Source organism: Emydura macquarii, unplaced genomic scaffold (assembly GCF_026122565.2).
Source record: "Emydura macquarii macquarii isolate MOO-44397 ecotype Brisbane River unplaced genomic scaffold, CSIRO-AGI_Emac_v2 contig_1644, whole genome shotgun sequence".
Taxonomy (NCBI): Eukaryota; Metazoa; Chordata; order Testudines; family Chelidae; genus Emydura; species Emydura macquarii.
The window spans coordinates 5,572,505-5,592,211 of record NW_027131781.1 but is presented as its reverse complement, the minus strand read 5'-3'; the positions used below and the strand labels follow the sequence as shown (position 1 = coordinate 5,592,211).

Genomic DNA, 19,707 nt, shown 5'->3' with positions numbered 1-19,707 from the left:
AAGACAATGGAGCCTTCTGAACTGGTTTCGTTCTGGTCATGGAATTTGTGCTGCAGCAGAATTTTCGTGGCATTTTAGAGACAGTCCACTGTGTCAATGTGGGCAGCCACAAACCATGACACATATTGTTGAGGACTGCAAAATGACAACTTCCTGGAAGTCTTCATGCCTTGAATATCGTTGATAAGAACACTGTGGCTTGGCTTGACCAGATTGCATATGCCGAGTGAATAAATAACTCACTATCATCAAGGGATGGTGGCAACTTCCACACATTGTCACACCACTCAGAGATCTAAGATGCTTCCTCCCACAGCTACCCTTCCAGTCATCCCTTTGCAAAGACTCTCAACAAGCATGAGGGCATAATTTGAGGGCTCTGGGTGGTATTTTCCAAAGCACCTAAGTGACTCAGAGTCATTAATAGTTTCCAAGGCCAGAAGGGACCATTTTGATCATCTAGTCTGACCTTCTGTACAACACAGACCAGAGAACTTACCCAAAATAAATCGTAGAGAGTATCTTTTAGAAAAACTTCCAATCGTGATTTTAAAAAAAGTCAGTGATGGAGAAATTAAATTGTTCCAAGGATTAATTATTCTTGTCATTAAAAATGTACGCCTTATTTCCCTGTTAGAACTTGTCTAGCTTCAATTTCCAGCCTTTGGTTCATGTTAGACCTTTCCCTTCTATACTGAAGAACTCATTATCAAATATTTGCTCCAAATGGACTAGATGACCTATTGAGGTCACTTCCAGTCCTACACTTCTATGATTCTATGTAGGAACCTATACACTATAATCAAGTTAAGGGGTAACTTTCTCTTTGATAAGCTAAATAGATTGAGTTTATCACTATAAGGAATGTTTTCTAATTGTTTAATCATTCTTGTAGCTCTTCTCTCTAATTTATCAACATCCTTCTTGAACTGTGGGCACCTGAACTGAACATAGAAGCACTAGTCCCACCATGTCTGAAGAACACCTCCCTCTGTTCTTAGAACTGGAGAAAACTGCTTTGTTTTCATTATCTTCCATAATGACAGTATATAAAGTTAGGCCTCTCTTGGGGCTGATGAGGCTTGTACAGATTATCAGGCACATTAATAGATTCAAAACACTGATTCCAATGGGAATCACATACACAACCCAAGGCAACATTTGGCCCAGCAATTGTTAAACAATTATTTTGGGGGTCCTTTCTTCTGACAGCAAGCTCTGTTTCCAATCTAAGCTCAAGTTTCACTTTCCAAATTTATTCTAGAAAATAAAAAAATCAAGTTTGCTTAAAATGTCCATACGGTGATGTGGTGAGTGTTTTGCATTTAAAATTTAGAAGTATTGGAAACATATGTATTTTATAAGGTTTTCATTAGCAGTCTGGAAATGTATCACATGAATAAAGTAAGAACTCAAAGCAAGGCTGGCTCCTTAGGAAGAGACAGTATAACCAGGAGTTACTGAGAGAGAATATTAGCACTCTTTCTGAACCACATTTTCCTCCAGGCCTGTTGGCTGGCTCATGAAAGCTCTGAGAGCTACCAGGCTATGCAGCCATGTATTCTGCTTGGTGTTCATTAGCTTTCTTCTCCCTTAGAAACAGCTGTCTAAATAGATTTCAGCCTTCCAGAGTTTCCCAAACCTGCTCTGTCACAGGATTTGAGTCACATACTCTATCCAGGCCCATTGCTATTGCAGACAGACTCCTAGGAATGATGGCATGTATTTTTGTAGGGAGATATGCAGATCAAGATATCAAAGAAGGCTTTACAATTGTGCTTAAATTATGGGCCTGAATGACCAGGGTATTGCTCCCGTGTCAGGCTGGCGTAACTCTGCTGTTTTGAAAACAGTTGGTCAAAAAAAAAAAAGTGCATGAAAAGTTCTCCCATCAGAAAATGTTGATCCATTGAAACTGAAATTTTCTATGGGAAAATGTTGATTACAAAGAAGTTTTTCAATTTTCTGATCGGGTGAATCAAAATGAAAAATTTCATTTAAAAATGTCAAGTAGTCTCAATTTGATCAAAAATGTTAAAATTTGTCATTTCAACTTTTCTGATTTGAAACTTTTTGGAATTTTCCATTCTGTGAAGTTTTTCAAGTTTTTGACTTTTTGGTTCTTTGAATGGAAACTAGTTTCAGTAGATTGAAATTTCCCATGGGACAAAAAGTTCAGTTTTCCCAACAGTTTTAGTTTGTTTTGAATGGAGTTACACCAGCATAAGGTTGGAGTATCACAGTGGTGATTTAGGCCTCAACTTAGTCCTCGCCCACACACACTCTCACTTTATGGCAATGCAGACACTGTACAAGCGAGAAAACCTATTGCTGCTTCCCATTTTTAAAAGGAGTTATTTTCAAAAGCATTATGGAGAGTCCAGGGCAACTACTTAGGGCTTTGAAAACCTACCACAAAGACAAGCAATGAAGAGGTTATTTTAAGATGTAACTAACCTTTGGAAACTCCAGAGAAGAGTCTGACCCAAATTTTGCCTGTGGTTCAGTGAAATATTTATTACTAATTTTGTCTCTTGAAAACAAATATCTATGACACAGAAATAACTTTCATAGCAACGCTTAGTAAAAGAAATATGTATTATTGTATATCCATTATGCAAAGGAGAACACAGTGTTTATAATTCTCTCATTTTAAATTGTCATGATCCATAATTTTAACATATTCTTCTGCAGACATAAAAATATGATCTATGTATATATTTAAAGTTAGCAAATCAGCTTCCAGACTGCATACTAAATTACATGGTACTAATTCTCAGTGCCATATTCTACCTCATTCTCCTTTCACAAAGAATTTTTCATTGGTGGCAAACATGCATTCTTCAAAACCCAGAACTCTTACTAACCCACCACGGGCTGTCAATTTTTGATTGTGTTATTGATCTGATTAAGGGCCTGCTTCAGGAAGGTGCTGATCGCGCTCAACTCTTATTGAAGTCTGTAGGAACTATGATGCTCACCACTTCACTGGAAGTTCCCAACACCTTGTAGGAGCTTGTATTGGTACTACCCAACATCAGGGTGGAGGTAGGGGGTCAAGATTTCAGTGTGCAGCACTCCCTGATAACAAGAGCACTGCCCTGGCTTTACAGACAGACTGAGTGGCAGGCTCTGAGGGAAGGGTATGACACAGACTCGCTTTTCAGAAAGCAGCTAAAACAAGGGTGAGGTTGAGAGTCTAGCTGTTATTTGTGGAAATACAGCATTTTATGACCTCTTTGCATGTGTATGCCAGAGGTCCCGGTAGCCAGCCAACCAGGAGTGCTGCATACCTAAATCTTTACTTCCCACCCACCAGCCCTTCCTGGCATCGGGGATGGGGTTTTAGGGTGCACCCCTTGAAAGTATTGTGATTGATGTCACTGAGTCTGCTTCTGTGCTCCTTTACCCCAGTGTAAATCAGGAGCAATTCCACTGAGGTCAATGGAACTATACTTTTTAAATGAAGAGCTAAAACCTTCATAGTGATTCAGCTGAAGCTGATCTATAACAAAATGCTCAAGCTAGTATCAAGGTCACAAGAAGCTATTTTAAACAATTTGGATTTACTAGAAAGTAGCAGAACAATCACTCGATTTATAGGCTCTCACCCTAGGGTTTAGAAACGCAAGTACTCTTTGTCTGCAGTTGGATCATATTAGCTTTTCTGTACTTTCAAGGAACCATCTGCTCAAAGCACCTAATGCAGGGTGATGAATGACTAGACCTCCAGCAGGTAAAATTTGCTGGAAAATAGTAAAGTACATTCCCAGTCTGTCCTCTGAGCAAAACCCTTTCTTTTTTTCCTTTTCATCTGTAACCTTTAATCACAATCCATAAAACACCACAATAGCTGCATAGAGAAATAATGTCCCTCGACCCCTGTAAAAAGTTGGGCCAGATCCCCAGACACAGCAAATGGGGAAGAGGGCAGAGTTTTCCCACCTTTCCATTTGCTACTCTTGGGGTGGTAATTCAGCCTTCAGCACAAGTTAGAGGAGCCCCCAACATTGCTCTAACTTGTGGTGTCTCGAATAGCCCCCAGTGGCTGTTACACCACCTTAGGATCAGCCTGGCCACATCTCTCTCCAAACTCCCCTGGAATGGGGCAGAATGCCCACCATATTCAGTGGCCAGAAGCTATGTGGCTTACAGCTAGTTATGCTGGCTTTACCGATTCCCAGGAATTCCCAGACACATAGGGAATCCCCAGCTGCCTTTTTAGTGGGGCAAGAATCATTCAATCATTCTTTGTTTGTCTGCAAGCTAAAACCAAAAGAGAAAGTGCAGTAGTGTTTTTAAGGAGAAGCTTAAATGTGAGATAAGTGTCTGTCCTTTGGAAGAGAAGTCAGCTTCTTTGTCTCTTAATTGTAGGTCTTTACAGACCCCTGTTGGTAAATTATGTCAATGGTAATTTTCAACTGATCTTATCTGTTCATTTACCTTGTGAGCATTTAAACCCAATGCTATCAACAGATGCTCCAGCTATGGAATTTTTAGCTTTTCAGTTAATTAAATAGTATATTTTAGTGGGTTCTTCTTCCCTATCTAGAGATTTTTTCTCATTCAAAACAAAAAAACCAGATTAATAACTATAATCACATATATCCTCCTTTTCTACCACAAATCCTCACCTTATGCTACGTTAAATTGAGTTCGAGATGTAGTAAAAAAAACCACAATTGGCTAAATTCACTTCTCGTGTAACTTCAGTGGACTCCACTTCACAAAAGAGGCATTTAGCCCATTCTGTACTGCAGACCCAGACTCCATTTACTTTATATTAGGCAACAAGTGGAAGCTCTCAGCCAACCAGAATACAAAGCATTTGACCTAGCTCCAACTCTTCCTAATGCCTGAGAGGGTATATTGGAGGTTGAGGTCCTTCTGCAGAAGGCTCAGGGGAGAAAACTCAAGTACTGTACTACTCAGATACACAACTATGTATCCAACAGACTTTCTCCACCCTATCATAAATATTTATAAATCCAAATATCTTTTTGACTGAACACCACTCCCCTCTCATCCCCTGTAGTCCAGCACTTCCTGTGCTACAGCTCTGTTATAAACCCCAACTCTATTTGTTAATTAATACAAATAACGTTTTGCCCATTGTCCCCTCCTCTATTTTCCAAAATAATTTAAAAGAGGGATGCAAAGGGCCAATGAGTTGATTTTCACAGGGACTCAGCACCTGCAGCTCCCCATTAGCTTAGTCCCACTGAAAAAATCAGGCCATGTATCTCTCAATAAATGTGAGTGCACCACTACACGCAACAAGCCTCCAGGTTCATTCCCAGACTCCTTCCCAGCAATTACTTCCCTCTCTTTCAGCTCCTCAGTTACCCCTGCCTTCCCCAAGCCTTTGCACTACTTCTGAAGGGTGTGGGAAACAAGTTTCTGTATTGTCGTTTAAATCAATTTCTCAGAATTCTGTATTAATATGCCTAGTAAGAAATCTATTTGTCAAAAAACATTTCCTGAATCTTTTTTGTTGGCTGTATTGTTACAGACATACTTGCTGACAGGTATTTTGAAATAAATTACCAAAATAATTGAAACTGGCGTGATTAAATTGTGTTATTTTGACAAATAAAATATGCAGAATTTTAAAACGTGTGCAAAAATTTAATTCTTTTGGCACTGGATTTTTAGGCACCGAGTTCCCCCAGGAGTAATATTTGCCATTTTATTGTGGCAAGTGCCGTGAGATTGTTCACAAAATAAAATAATCACCATACATTCTGTACATCCTCAAAGCATTTTTACAAACATTAACTAATTAAAGTTTTGCAACTTAACCAGAGCTCAAGGTCTCTGATTTACATCTTATCAAAAAGAAAGCGGCTGAAATGTTTGAAGTCACCTGTGTGATTCAGACATCCAGTTCCCATTAGAAATAAAAGGGTAACTGAGCATCTCAATTCCCTAGGCAAGTTTGACTTTCCCATCCAACACCTCCAGAAGCACAGCAACCTCTAGTGCAACTGAGGCATTCAATTTTAACTCAGAAGGGACAGTGCAACCCTGTCGCATTTTCTGACTCACCGAGATGTTCCTTAGAGATCTCCCAGTTTACTCTTGACCCATACCCCCCTCCAGTATGTGAGAGAGCTGACAAGATCCCAGCACAAGATGGTATGGCAACAGGCCATGTTTATAGTACAAGCTGTTAGCATAAAGCTGTTCCAGAAGGTGCCACTCTGATGGGATACAAATAGAAAGAGGGTTTATAATAGATCAGGAGTCCATTGACAGTAGATAATCTAAATTATACAGGAATATTCACTTCAGCGTGTAACTCACTGCCAGCTCACCTCCCTAACCAAACGAGCCGAACATGGAAGTAATTAGTCATTTCCAAAAAGCTGTTGTAACAGTAAAATAATTGCACTGAATTATTGCAATATATTTCAATTATTTTGAAACTTTTATTAATTATAAACTGTAGGCCTGTTAAGCAACTTGTCTGGTCTTCCTCACCCCCATGTCCCCAAACACATACACTTCAGTTGTTACATTAGCATAACATCACTCTTTAAAATTAACAAATAGGTTCAGCTCATGGACCTGCTGGAGTGCTCTGCCCTGCAGGACATCTGGAGTCAAGCTCCAACCTATCTGGATTAGCAAGGCCTGGGAGTGCCATTAAGTCACTGGGGGAACCGCCTTGCATTGCTCAGCAGTAAAGGCACGGAGGGAGGTCCTCATCATTAAAGTGCCCCCCGATCCTAGCTCCCCTGGCTGATTTGGCAAGGGACTTAAGCGCATGCCTAACTTTAAGCACTCAAGCAGTTCCATTACCGACTTTAATGGGACTATGCACATGCTAAAAGTTAGGCTCGTGCTTAAGCACATTGCTAAATCGGACCCTAACAAATGGAGACATGGACTGAAGCTGGGATCCAAGAGTGCCCTCCAGAGCTCAACAGGAGAAGTCGGGTCACTCAGCTGCACATATTCTTCAAAAGCATAGCGGGGACTCTCAAAGGAAGGCTGTTGTTGCTAGGAAAAAACTACTTGCCACCCACTTGATCACAGACTCCCAACAGCTGATTTAAGGAGCAGTGAAGCAAGGCTCCGAAGCAAGTCCTTTATCAACTGGGAGGATGCAAAGACTAGCATCATTTGGTGTGAAAAGGCAGTGTGCGCAGGGCACTTGAATTTTGCCTCTCTCTAAAGCAGCTGGGATCAGCCTAGATGGACACCTAGTCTATCTATTTCTAATGTACAAGTCACAAAGGTGCACAGTCAGTTCTGTCAAAACAAAATTCTTAAAATACTTTATCCTACTAGTTTTTTTTTTTTAAACATAAGCTGCTGTTGTCCTCTGTTGACTCCTACTGCTGTAAGAAAGGCTGCACCAAAATATGAGATTTGCATCTTGCCCTGAACAGGACAAATATTGTGGCATTTCTTACATGGCTATGTTACAGAGATTGCAAAGTGGGAAATATACCCAAGCCCCTCACAGCAAGAAAAATCCATTAATACCTACCAGCAAGAAAAAGAATTCCATGAGTGGCATGGAAGGTGAAACGATAGATCAGGCCAGTTTGATTCAGCTAAAGTTTAAAACATACAAGAATATCCCTACGTGCTCCTGTCCACCCTACAAAGCAGCTTGTGTTTACATCTTCACTTCCCTGGATCCAGAGAGCCCTGCGTAGGCTGGGCCTGGACTGGCACTGAGACAATTTAAAACATACACACAAAGTGGGCACATGGGCCCATACGCGTGGGCTCAATATCCAGTAGAGGAAAAACATAAACACAAGCTGTTAACTTTGGTGTGATTACATCAGTTTGGCAGCGGTTGGATGGACTGGGGTGCTTTTAAAGTATTTCAAAGGAAAGAGCGGATTGTTGGGATTGAAAAAGACAAAAATCAATTCTGCTCCTTAATTACTACAGGAAGCTCCTTTGCCTATAAAGGTTGGCTAAGGCTCTTCAGGGAATTTTTACTTAGTAGGGCTTCATGTGAGCATTAGCCTCTGTTCTGATCCACTTTGTATTTGCATCCATGTGCATGATGCAATCCTCACATTTAATTTTCAATTCAAGCCAAAGTAAAACATGGTCAAAGTTCGACCTGGCTGCACTGAAAACCATGTTAAAAGTGCAAACTCCAGACAAGTTTAATATGAAACTGTAAATTAGTCCCAACTTCACTCAAGATTGAACCAAGCTTCGAAAGATTTCACAAATGTGAGTAAATGTTGACAAACCTAGTCTGGGTTGATCATTTGTAGTCAACACTGAAACCAGTAGGTTTCACACAGTCTCAGACTTAGCTGGAAACAGATCGCACAGCTCTAACAACCCAACCGACACCTACATGTTGCAGTAATCAGTGCAATATCAGTTTCTGAAGTAACAGCTGAGTTGGAAATAAAGAAGCTACTGGGCTTTTCCCCTGCAAAGTAATTGCTACTTCTAGAGAGGCCAACCCCTATCCTCAGGCTTTTGAAATTGCTTGCTAGAGTCCTGGATGAGAGCCCCATTGTGCTAGGTGCTGTACAAACACAGGCCTGGCCCCAAAGCACTTACAATCCAAGTTCTTTTCATCACTGCCAGCGTTTACAACCCAGTCCACCTCCCCAAACCCAAACACAGACACTCCCACAGAACACACCAGCCGACAATTCCCTTTGAGGGAAGCAAACGACTGTGAGTATGACAAAATAACAGGTAATTCGGTTGTGCACCCCTCCCTCTCCCATCTTACAGAAGGAATCATCCTGCTCTAAGTAGATGCAGAAAAGAGGTTTTGGTGGAAAATACTGGTGAAACAACTAGCTGGCTAATGTACATCTCAGAACCAAAAATAGGAATTAAATCCAGTGTCAAAAGAAAAACAGCTTTTTGTGGATCAGATTAGAAGTGAGGGATATGGGCTGGTTAACAATCCCAGTCCTCCTACATTCCTGTCTGACAAGCAAACAGCTAAGAGGGGTGCTTTAAAAATCAGCTGCAGAAGAGACACTTACGTACAGGACTCAAAGAGAAACAAGGGATATGCTCATGCTGCGGGATCTTTAACACTACAACCAGCTCCCACTGAGGCCAGGCACACGCGCTTTGGTTTTGATAAAATGCAATCTCTGAAGATGCTCTTTGGGTAGGGATGTGACTTGCAACTGGCCTGGGAAATTCAAAGGAACCACAGTTTAGACCTTCTGAGTTTTTTGTTAAATCAAGCTAGCTGGCAAAAATGAACAACAGGCTGAAGGGTACAGGCACTGGATTTCAGAACTCGTCATAGCTGGCATGTAATAAATACCTTCCAACGGGTTTTCCTCCCCCAAGAGAGAGATTCTTCAGTCCAACAGGGGTAAGGAATAGTAACATTAATGGACTGCAGGGCAGCAAGCTCAGACAGGCAGATATCTCCCACATGAGCCTGCAGTTAGCTTTCCCCAAAGATATATGTTTATCTGGCCAATTTTAAAATGTTCTTGAGATGAAAAGAAATGTCTAAATTCCTTTGTGGAAGTGTGTTAACCAATACGGGCAGATCCTTGACTTCTGGAAACTGACTTCAGCTAATGTAAGTTGTCCTAGCTCCACTGAAGATGTACCTCTTCAGCTCCAGTTCATGTGAATGCCCCAGGGCACAATCACTTATTCCCCCAGACAGCCCCATTTTCCCTAAAAAGCAGAGGATAGAACTGTGCTAAACTTCTGACTCAAACAGATAACGTCCTTGAAATTTGCCTTGATTTGAGTTTGACCTGTATTCACAAATCAGCAGTGGTTTCTTAGTGCTTTTATTGTTCACTCAGAAGCTGTCCAAAGCTTTTTGAGAACATTTCAGCAAAACAAATTTTTTTAAAATCAAGCCTGGCAAATGTCTCAGACTCATTTTTCAATGCTCCATTTTCCTCCTCTGGTTTCTACCACTGGTTTCATGGTTTGTCATGCAAACCACCTTCAGATTTAACAAACCAGCTACCCTTCTCATTCATCACAGATCTCAGAACTGAAACATTCCAGCTGCTTCAGGGCTATACCTTTAACAGTGATCTTGCTGAGATGTTATACTTGCCTGTTGTTATGACCTTGGCTATTTTTTGACACAGAGATAAAGATGAAATAGGTTCTCTCTCTAATGACAGTTTGTATAAAAACTCCTGATGAAAACTACACTACCTGTATATATTGCGGACCAACCCGCACAAGTCAGGACTGTTAGGTCTCTCTCAAATGAGGTAACATGAAGGATGCATTTTCCCCCCAGTGGTAGTAATATTCAAACATCCTCTAAATTAACTATTTGGGTGAGTACTGTATTTGCTGCCCAACTGGATCAAGTAAAACATCTTGAAGACCTCATTTATTTTTCATCTATTGCCTGCTTCCTTAGGAGTGAAATTCCCTGATCCTGGCACAGTCAGCTCTTGATCTGAACTGTGTGCCTCACGCCCACTCTCAGTTACACTGTCAGCTTCCTCACGAATGCACATGAATCACAATGCCGGGGGTTAGAGGGGGAAGAAAGAGGGTGTGCACCGTGAGTTAATGTTCCCCAAAATGAAAAATACCTACCCCATTGATCACTTTCAATAACCTGGCCTGATGAGTTATAGTATTTTATTACAAGAAAAAAATCTTATTTTTATAAGGGTCTGATCCAAAGCCTGTGGAAGGAGTCTTTTCACCGTCTTCAATGGACTTTGGATCAGGTCCTCAAGGCCTGATTCAGCAAAGCACTTAAGCATGTATTTAACTTTACTTGGCTGGATCAGGGCCTAAATGCTTGCAAATTTGGAAGGCTATATTACTCAGAACCAGAGGAAGCCAGGTAAAGCTCCCAATACCAAATCACTTTCCTACCAGAACTCCATGCCACTATGTCATGCTGTTTGAAGTTAATTGCTTTGAAACAATTGAACAGGTGATCAGGAAAGCTCACCTGGAGCATTTGCTGTCTTCCTTTTCAATGTTTTGAAAAGAACATTGCAGATTGCCTGGACAAAATGAGCAGGAAGCAAGTTTAAGAAGGGGGGCAAGAGTGATTTTTTTTTAAATGATTTTTCTTTTAATGAATGAGAACTCTTTCTTTTAGCATCATTAAGACCCTGAAAAACATTTTATTCAACAGTTTCTTTTTCATTAATACCTCATTATTTCCCTTTTTATTGTTATGGTAATCAAGCCGTAATATATTGCAGCTTTATAGCATGAAATCAAGGCTAGGCCTCCAGGCACCAACAGATGTACAACAGCATGCAGTAAAACAGGTAAAGAAGCATGCAGAGCTGAATATGGCACAGGGTTTTTGGGGGAGGGAAGGTTGGAATTGTTTAGCAATTCATCCAAAGTTATTTTAACCTTGGCAACAGTTGAACTCCAACGTGCAATCAGTCAGGGAAGTTGCAGAGAATAAGGTGAATGTTATCCTACAAGATGAGTTATCAGTGTGAAAGTCTTAAGTTGCCTGAGTAATTACAGATATAGATGCAACTATTCCAAAAACATGAACTGTATCTATTCCAGTCAATTGACACTGCTAGCACTGATGATCTAAATTTAATGTGAGAGTTTCACCTTTAAGAGGATCATAGATTCATGCTCAATGTCTGCACCTAGATTCATACTCCTTCCTGGCAGGGTCAAATTCACCCGTGTGGAGAGCCAGCAGAAAGCCACTCAACAGATAAGTCCAACTTCAGTCCCGTGTTGAGGATTTTAAATGGCACTTTAAATGGTGCCTTGTGCTGGTGCTCAGCGTAGGAGTCAATTTCACCAATAGGGCAGCATTTGGTTTTGGGGAGGTGCTAGGATTTACTGGTAAGAGATGTCGTTTCTCCTGAAGAGGATGAGCAGCCTCAACTCCTGCTGAAGTAAATGGGAGTAGAGTGTGCTCAGTACCAAATAGGTTCTAATCCTAAATCTGGTCTTCAGATGAGACTGTCCAGGAAGCAGTTAAAAGATCCCATAAAGTAGGTGGTGTCTCAAGTGATCTGGTTCACAATCTCTCTCCCACTAAAACAGTTCAAATATCAAACACTGAAGGCATAATGGCTGCTGTGCAAAGCTACCAGTAGAGCTACAATGGCTGTCCCAGCCCACAAAACTTTTCAAGTTTTCAAAAATGTTCCCATTCAGCACTGGGACAAAACCAAGAGCTTTTGAACTTTTTTTAAAAAAACAAGAGAAAGAAACCCAACCTCCACAGCAGCCTCGTGGTTAGAGCACTCCCCTGGGAAGGGAGACCCAACAGGGCCTTGAATCTGGGTAACAGCCCAAACAGGAGAGCTGGAGCGAGACCAATCCCAGAACAGCCAAACAGGATTCAAGTTGCTGGGACTTGAACCTGGTTCTCCCACATCCCAGTGAGGACCCTAAAGGCCACGATATTGGCTATTCTGGGTCCGACTCGGTCTCATTAACTCTCTCGCTTGCCTCACCAGAAATTAATTCCATCCTCAGAAACCTTCTTGAGGCACCGGCATTTGACCAGCTCTAAATTACCAGCACATAACTCATTATAACAAAGATCTTTGTGATACTTTGAGTAGCAAAAAGGATTACATACAATCAAAATCTATTGTGTACATGTTCATCTAAACAAAACCAAAACCTCTTAGGAATAGCCACTCTTCCTATCACTAACCAGCAAGCATAACACCCAGTACTGCGAGTAGCTCCAAGAAGATCAGTAATAACTGACTTTCATGGGACCATTCACAGTAATAAGCACTATGCTTGGTAGTACTAAGTGCTACTGGATCAGCTTTAAGACAAGAATCCTTGTTGCACAGCATATTACAAATAGTATGAGAGACAATGGACACTATAGTCCAGTGAATACAGTAATTCTATTAATAAAATGAAAACTTAAATTTGGAGGCTAATCCTGGGATATCATTTATAAAAGTTAACAGGGCATATTTAATTTAAGAATTGGCTAACACTCCTCTTTCCACAGCTGAAACCTCATAAATGAAATATACTGGATTGCTGCCCAGTGCGGAAATAAAAGTTATGAATAATGTTTCTATCTCAATCATTGTCAGTTCTTTAATATTCCTAATTACTTAAAAAAGCTAAATATTCAATATAGGAAAAACCCTTTCTCTTTTTATCTTTGCTTGCAAGATTAGTACAATTTAATAAGAGGCACTGGGTAGTTTTAGTCCATGAGGCCCATCTCCATGTTGACATCTCATCCTTTACTGTTCATTATTACACAAAATGGAGCTTTTATTACTGTGTGTGCTCTTTATCAAAAGGCTTTCCTCCCTCCCAAGTTTGTTATTTTAACATCTCTACATCCATAAGTGTAGAGCTTATCTATATATGGCACAAATACAGAATGACTCTGGGCAAAAGCATTATTTTTTAAAATAATCAAGGATAAAATTAGTTCTTGAGATTCTGGACAATATATCATAATTGAAGGAATTCTTTTTACAAAGGGCTTTTAAAAATATTACTTTTAAGTAGCTATTCAATATTTTATGCTGCCTTTCTGATTCTTTTTCCCCTGGCCTACCTGACAGAGAAGCCTTAGTGACCCCCCCATTCTCAAAGCAGAGTGAATCCTTATTGTCTCATGCATCTCCTACTCTCTCCCACAACTGCCTTTGCTCCCGCAGTTGAAGAGACACTGCTGGAGCTGAAGACAGAACACTCATGATGTCCTTGGCCAGCAAAAGTTCCATCCCATTGGCATCAGGCAATATGGCACAATCTTAGGAACTGATTTTTTTAACTCTCTCTCTACAAGTTCTTTGCCTGTTATCTTGATGCTTGGTAAGAATGAGTCTTTATCCGACTTGCAATCAATTTGGGAGAGTGGTGGGAGGAACCCAAACCAAAATGAAATGTTCAGTCAGTAAGTGACTTGCAGCATCTTTCTAAATGCAGCTTTATGTACTGCCTGCCTTCCAAAAAGCCTTCACATAAACTTATTTCCATTATGTCGGTAGTGGCTGCAGCCTACCTGGCTTGACTGTTCACTGTTTACTCTGGAAATAACACTAGCAGTTTCATTCTAGCGTGAACTAATCATGCAGGCAGAAACCTATTTGTACTAATAGCTCTGATATATGCAACTTTTCCAACCCAAAGACTTGAGTCCTAAAAGTATAAACTAATCTTCTAATGAAAATATCTAAAATGACCACAACACCTACTAGCTACCATTGTCCATTCCTGCATTTCAAATAAAGAACACAGAGTGCAAGCTTAGAATCAGGAGGTAAAACCTTGGCTCCATAATTGGCATAATTCCCATTGGCTTTCACATATCCAGGATTTCATCTAGAATCTATGTCCATCACAGGAAGTGTTTTGATGAGGATTGTGGCATGGCTAAAACACAAGGCAAAGCAATTTCACTTCAGAGATTGTCTTATATGAACATCTATTAATGTCCTGCTAAAAGGAAAGAAGAATTTTAAAATGTCCTCCACTGCATTTAATAAAGCTTTATGAAGACAAGAACAAAGGAAATAAAAGCCATCACCTCTTTATTAGCAGGGCAACAGTCATGCCTCAAATTAATTAATTATTGCAAAATAACCAAACTGGTGTTTCTCATTTTCCATTTAAAGTAACTATGTCCTAAGCCACTGATACCTTTCAGACTTGTTGTTTTTAAAAACAGTGTGTGTCTTTAACATATACATATTTTTTACTAGGCCTCTACTCACCACTGGAACAGTCAATGCCTCCCCAACCTGGTTCACAATGACAGGTATCTGGAGATACACATCTTCCATGCACACACTCCTCTGTGCAGAGAGCTGTGAAGGAGAAACACCACACAGCACTGTCAAATGTAGGAAACGACTGGCAAGCTTACACTTAAATTGCATCATAAAGGTCAATATTTTCTTTAAAAAAACCAAAAACACTACTTGAAGATTTTAATTAATACTCGATGCTTAAAGTAACCACATAGGTCTGTCTTGATAAACATAAAAAAGCTCATATGCCAACCTGGCTTTTTGTATGAGAAACACCTAACATCAGAAATTACTTTGTGTAGAATTTTACTTCATAATAAAGAAAACCTTTACCAAATTGACCCTTATAATTGTAATTAGAGAATGCCAGCTTCTTATAATACAGACAAAATTGTTACAGCTGATAAGAAAAAAGGAACTTGATCTTAATAGCCTATTAAGATCCAAAACAGATTTGTAAAAATAGAATGAGAAAAAGAAACCATTTTACTACATAGCACTGAAGTTGTATTCCTGTCTTTTCAAGGGCATCAGGTTTTCCATAACTAAAATATCTGTACTGTAGTGGTTTTTAAAACAAGGCCATTACAAGGGCTGATTCTGAGAGTATCTTTTTGGGATACTGCACTGTGATCACCAAACTCTTTTCACATTAGCCAGTGAACAGCCATCATCATAGGATCACCACCTAGAATCCCCCACAAATCAGGCATGTGATGTGTCCAAACACTGGACAGCAGGACTTTCTTATTTGACAGTCTGTTTTGAGTTTTGTTCCTAGCTTGGATCTATACAGCCATGTTTCAGCACAAGTTGGTATTAAACCTCAGGTGGACATTCCTCTGAGTATTCTGGGTTTGGATCATCAGAGGCTGAACCCAGAAGTCAGTCTCAGTAATACCATTTAGATTTCACACCTAAGACTATCTCCAGTTCCAACTCGTAAGTGGTTTTCCTATAATCCTAACTATGGGACAAAATGTATAGACTTGGACAACCAAATCCTGCGCTAACATCATTTTTGATGATTTTACCTGATCGTAAGGACTGCAGGATTTGTTTCTATCAACTTGTTTCCTTTTCGGATTCTGTGTATGTCAAAACTGCAATTCATTCATATTTCGTATCTTGTTTGGACAGTATTGCAGGGAGTATGAAATATCAATCACTAATACTCTAGCCTCTAATTGTTCTACTCTGTTTTGTGCTTTTATTTTATTTTCATAAGGGTTTCCAAAGAGAGGTAGGCATTTTTCTAGTCTGTAGGCATGGAATCAAATCCATACGAGAGCATTGGAGAAATGGAGATTGAGTCATACAGCAATGTGAAACACCACACAGTTTAGCAAAGACATTTCAGGACAGTTGGTAATCTACACTCAGGAGGAGATCAAATATGGACTAGGAGTGGAGTTGCAGGTTAACATTAAGGCACAATGTGCTGGAACAGCTGTATAGAGTACTTGGAACATCATTTGTGCATGCGATGCCTAGTTCTAGCCTAGAAGCTGATTCTGTTTTCACTGACACCAGTGTTAATCCATGGACTTCAATAAACCCCCTCATGATTTAGATTAGTGTGTGGGAGAGAATCTAGACTGGAGAGTCTGAGATTTTTCTGTTCTCTATTTTTAAAACAATAGGTCATCTCTCTATAAAACTGTGCAACGCTTTTTTTTAAACTAGGTCATTATTTTAGCTCCTGACTAAAGCATACATTGTGAGGCAGAAGGCTGATAATGAGACATTTCTGTCCCCTTCAACATAAGGATTTGTGTTACCTAAGCAGTTTGTGAAACTGATTGGCATTTTCAGTGTGTTACTAGTCTATTATTTAAGTTTAAATGGCAACAGACATAGAAGCATATTATAGCTTATTTTATGTCTCAAACAGATGTCTGCTAGGTAGAGAAGGTAACACATTACAGCCCTTAAACTGAAGTCTACTGTTGCACAGCACAGAAGAGGACCTGCATCCTGCACAAGAGCTGTGCAAAGTCTTATTTTCATCAGACTATGAAATGTGAAAGATGTGTTTTCATGTCAAAATTCTTTTGTCACAGTGAAAAATGAAATGGGCAAAATCTGCTTTTTCCATCTGTGAACACCCCATTCTACTAGACGGTAAAGTTATGCACAACCTAGCTTTTGTTGGAAGTCCAGGAGAAACGGAAACAAAAATGACACAGACTCATGCCTATTCTCTACCCTCAACCCAGTCCCTAGTTTTCCCTTTTGGAGACTACCAGCTTTCTGAGTTGGTTTCATTTTTTGCACAAGAGCCTGCCCAAGGCAGAACAGAACTTGCTAAATAAACAAGGCAGGGCCCAAATCTGACCTCACTGGAGTAAAGCTATTTAAATCAAAGAATTATTTCTGACTGGCCCTGTATGTAGAAGGTATAGAAAGCCTTAAGTAGAAGGCTAGTTAAGGACATAAACCAATTTATTCTAGGATAGATATAATCAGGAATGCTGTTATTGTCTTTGATCTGAATCAGATCTATAGTGTCCATATAAAAGGTCAGAGTAGGGTATTACTCCGAAATATTACCATTGCAAGTAAAAATTTCCTATTCTCCCATTTAAAATGAGTTTTGTCTTGTCATAATCTTTAGAGAGTTTAAATTAATTTTTCATTCTATTAACATTCCACATTATAAGATACAATGGTCCCCAAGGCATTCTTCATAATAAACTTTGTACAGTGGTTTGCAAATGATCTTACTTGTTAAATGAAACTATAAAAATTGCTTGCATGGAAAGGTCAAGAAAAATAAAGATAATGTTCTGACACTGTCCTGTTCGACACACAACTAAAACGCTCTGGAGTGAAGAAAACTTGCACTAATGCAAATAATATAATCTCTTCCAGAACAAAGGCACTTCACACTTCAACCCCTGGAATTCCAGTGATTTTATGTCTGAATTTTTCCCCTGATCACCTTCTCTTGAACAATCCAGCACTTCATTGATCAGTTTATTATTAGCATTCTTGGCATGAGTATGGGATCAGTTTGTAGTTTGATTCAGCCTGGTAATAAAATGACCTACATCAAAGTCCTGCCAAAATGCCAACTTTGTAGCAATGTGTTTAGCATGAGTTATTTCTCCATATTCAAGGTCACACAGCAACTGCTCCTTATCGTAGAATAAAGTCAACAAAGCGAGTTCTGAAACAATTCATTTGATGCTTATCACTTATTCACTTTATAATTACAAACACTCATTCACTCCACATATAAAGTCATTCCTCAGTGAAACAGACCTACAGATTAAATCCTTCCCAGACTTTACATTGTTATTCAGCTTTCTCTAACTTCAGTGTTTATTTTTAATTGCTGTAGCAATGTGGGGCTCCAAGATGCTAAATAGTAGATTAGAAAACTTTATGGTTTTGTCTGATAACCTGAAAGATTGTCCAGGTCTCCTGGCTGTGAAGCTTCGGAATAACCACAATGTACTTATTTTCCATGGCACCATGCTACGGGTGATAGTCTCTGCTACTTAGAATATGTCATTGCTGCAGAGTTAACTTGGGTTAACTTAGGTGATCAGTGATGACCTGGGTTAGCCTGACCTGGGCGTGAGCAGCTACACAGCACAGCCTTCCCTGAATTCCTGTGTCCTCACTTGTACCATGTTCCCCATGTGTCGCAAGAACTTCCATGGGCATGTCCCATGGTTCTTTGGCTGCAGGAAGCTATGTCGCTCTAGAATTCTTTCCCAATAAATTATAGGAGAACTTATATGTCCTGGGCACTTGGCAGGAATTGTGGGAAAGCACTAGAGGACTATCAGTACTTGAGCGACTTAGCCAGCGTCCTCACTGCAAAGTGAGCAGGTTACCAGTCCAGGTGAAAGCAGCACTCAAGCTCAAGCCTATACCCTCAGCCAGGCCAACTAGTCTAGGTTTAAAGTGCCACCAAACTCAGGGGACAAGATTTTCTGTAGACAAGAGAGGAGTTAGGAGAATACCTAAGTAAGAGCCAAAGCCAACTCTGCAGTGAAGACATATTTATTTCCAGCTTAACAATGCTAAGAACATAGTCATATATAAGGGGGAGCTTTCAGATCCACTCAGTCAGGGCACAGGACCACAGTCTTCCCTTGCTTCCAGGGATCCATGGGAGTTGGGGCAGCAGACCCTTTGATGCTGGCAGGCCAGATGCCAGCTCATGCCAACATCACCACATCTCAACTGGACACTGACAAAACACATAAGCTAGGATCTGTCTGGCTCACTTGTGGGTTAATATTGATAAAATAGGTATTAGAATTATGAGAGTGTTTGGGCTCTATGGAATGCTTGTGAGTTGCTGTATTTATTAATCTTGTAATATCTGTGTTCCATGTTGTAATGTAATATTTGAGTATTTGCATTGTGAGCCTTTGTGATTGTATGAATCACCATACAGGAGACGGACATTAGTTAGTGCAAAGAGCTGCTCTTCTACAGAAATTGTTATGACCCTCCAGAAAAAGATCTATTGATATCAGACAGGCTGTGGTTGGATCTTACAACTTGAAACGCCCTACATCTGGACTGAGAAACTCTTAACAAAATGACTAAAGATTCTTATTACTGTTCTGCTCTCTTCCTCATGAAGATGAGTCATCCATGTGGATTCTTCCCATCAGCTGAGTTTGTAGCTCAGAGCACATGGCAGGAGGGGGATAAAAACTCCAACCCAAAGAAACCAAGGATCTCTATACTGCTTGGACTCTGGGGGGTGAGGAGGATTTTCCAGGCATAAGCAACTGCTGAGCTGGGTTAGCCCTAAAGGATAAATAGCGCTTCTGATTATAGAAACCTGTATTACTTTTTGAAACCTGACTGACTCATTTGTGTATCCTTGTAAATAACTCTCTAATTTCCTTCTCCTATTTAATAAATCTTATCTAGATTACTAAAGGATTGGCTACAAGCAGTGTCTATCCTTTATATCTCACACCAAAATTGACCTGGAGTAAGTGACTAGTCCTTTGGGACCAGGAGTAACCTGAAT

At 40.0% G+C, this 19,707-nt stretch overlaps 1 protein-coding gene across 1 annotated transcript in view; it reads right to left on the bottom strand.

Moving 5' to 3' along the window:
* The window catches only part of MEGF11 (multiple EGF like domains 11), a 334,716-nt gene that overhangs the window by 203,132 nt on the left and 111,877 nt on the right, over window positions 1-19,707 (bottom strand). The window contains exon 6 of the mRNA XM_067555545.1: window positions 14,664-14,756. Coding sequence (XP_067411646.1) covers window positions 14,664-14,756 — 93 coding nt within the window. The remainder of the gene's footprint in view (window positions 1-14,663; window positions 14,757-19,707) is intronic.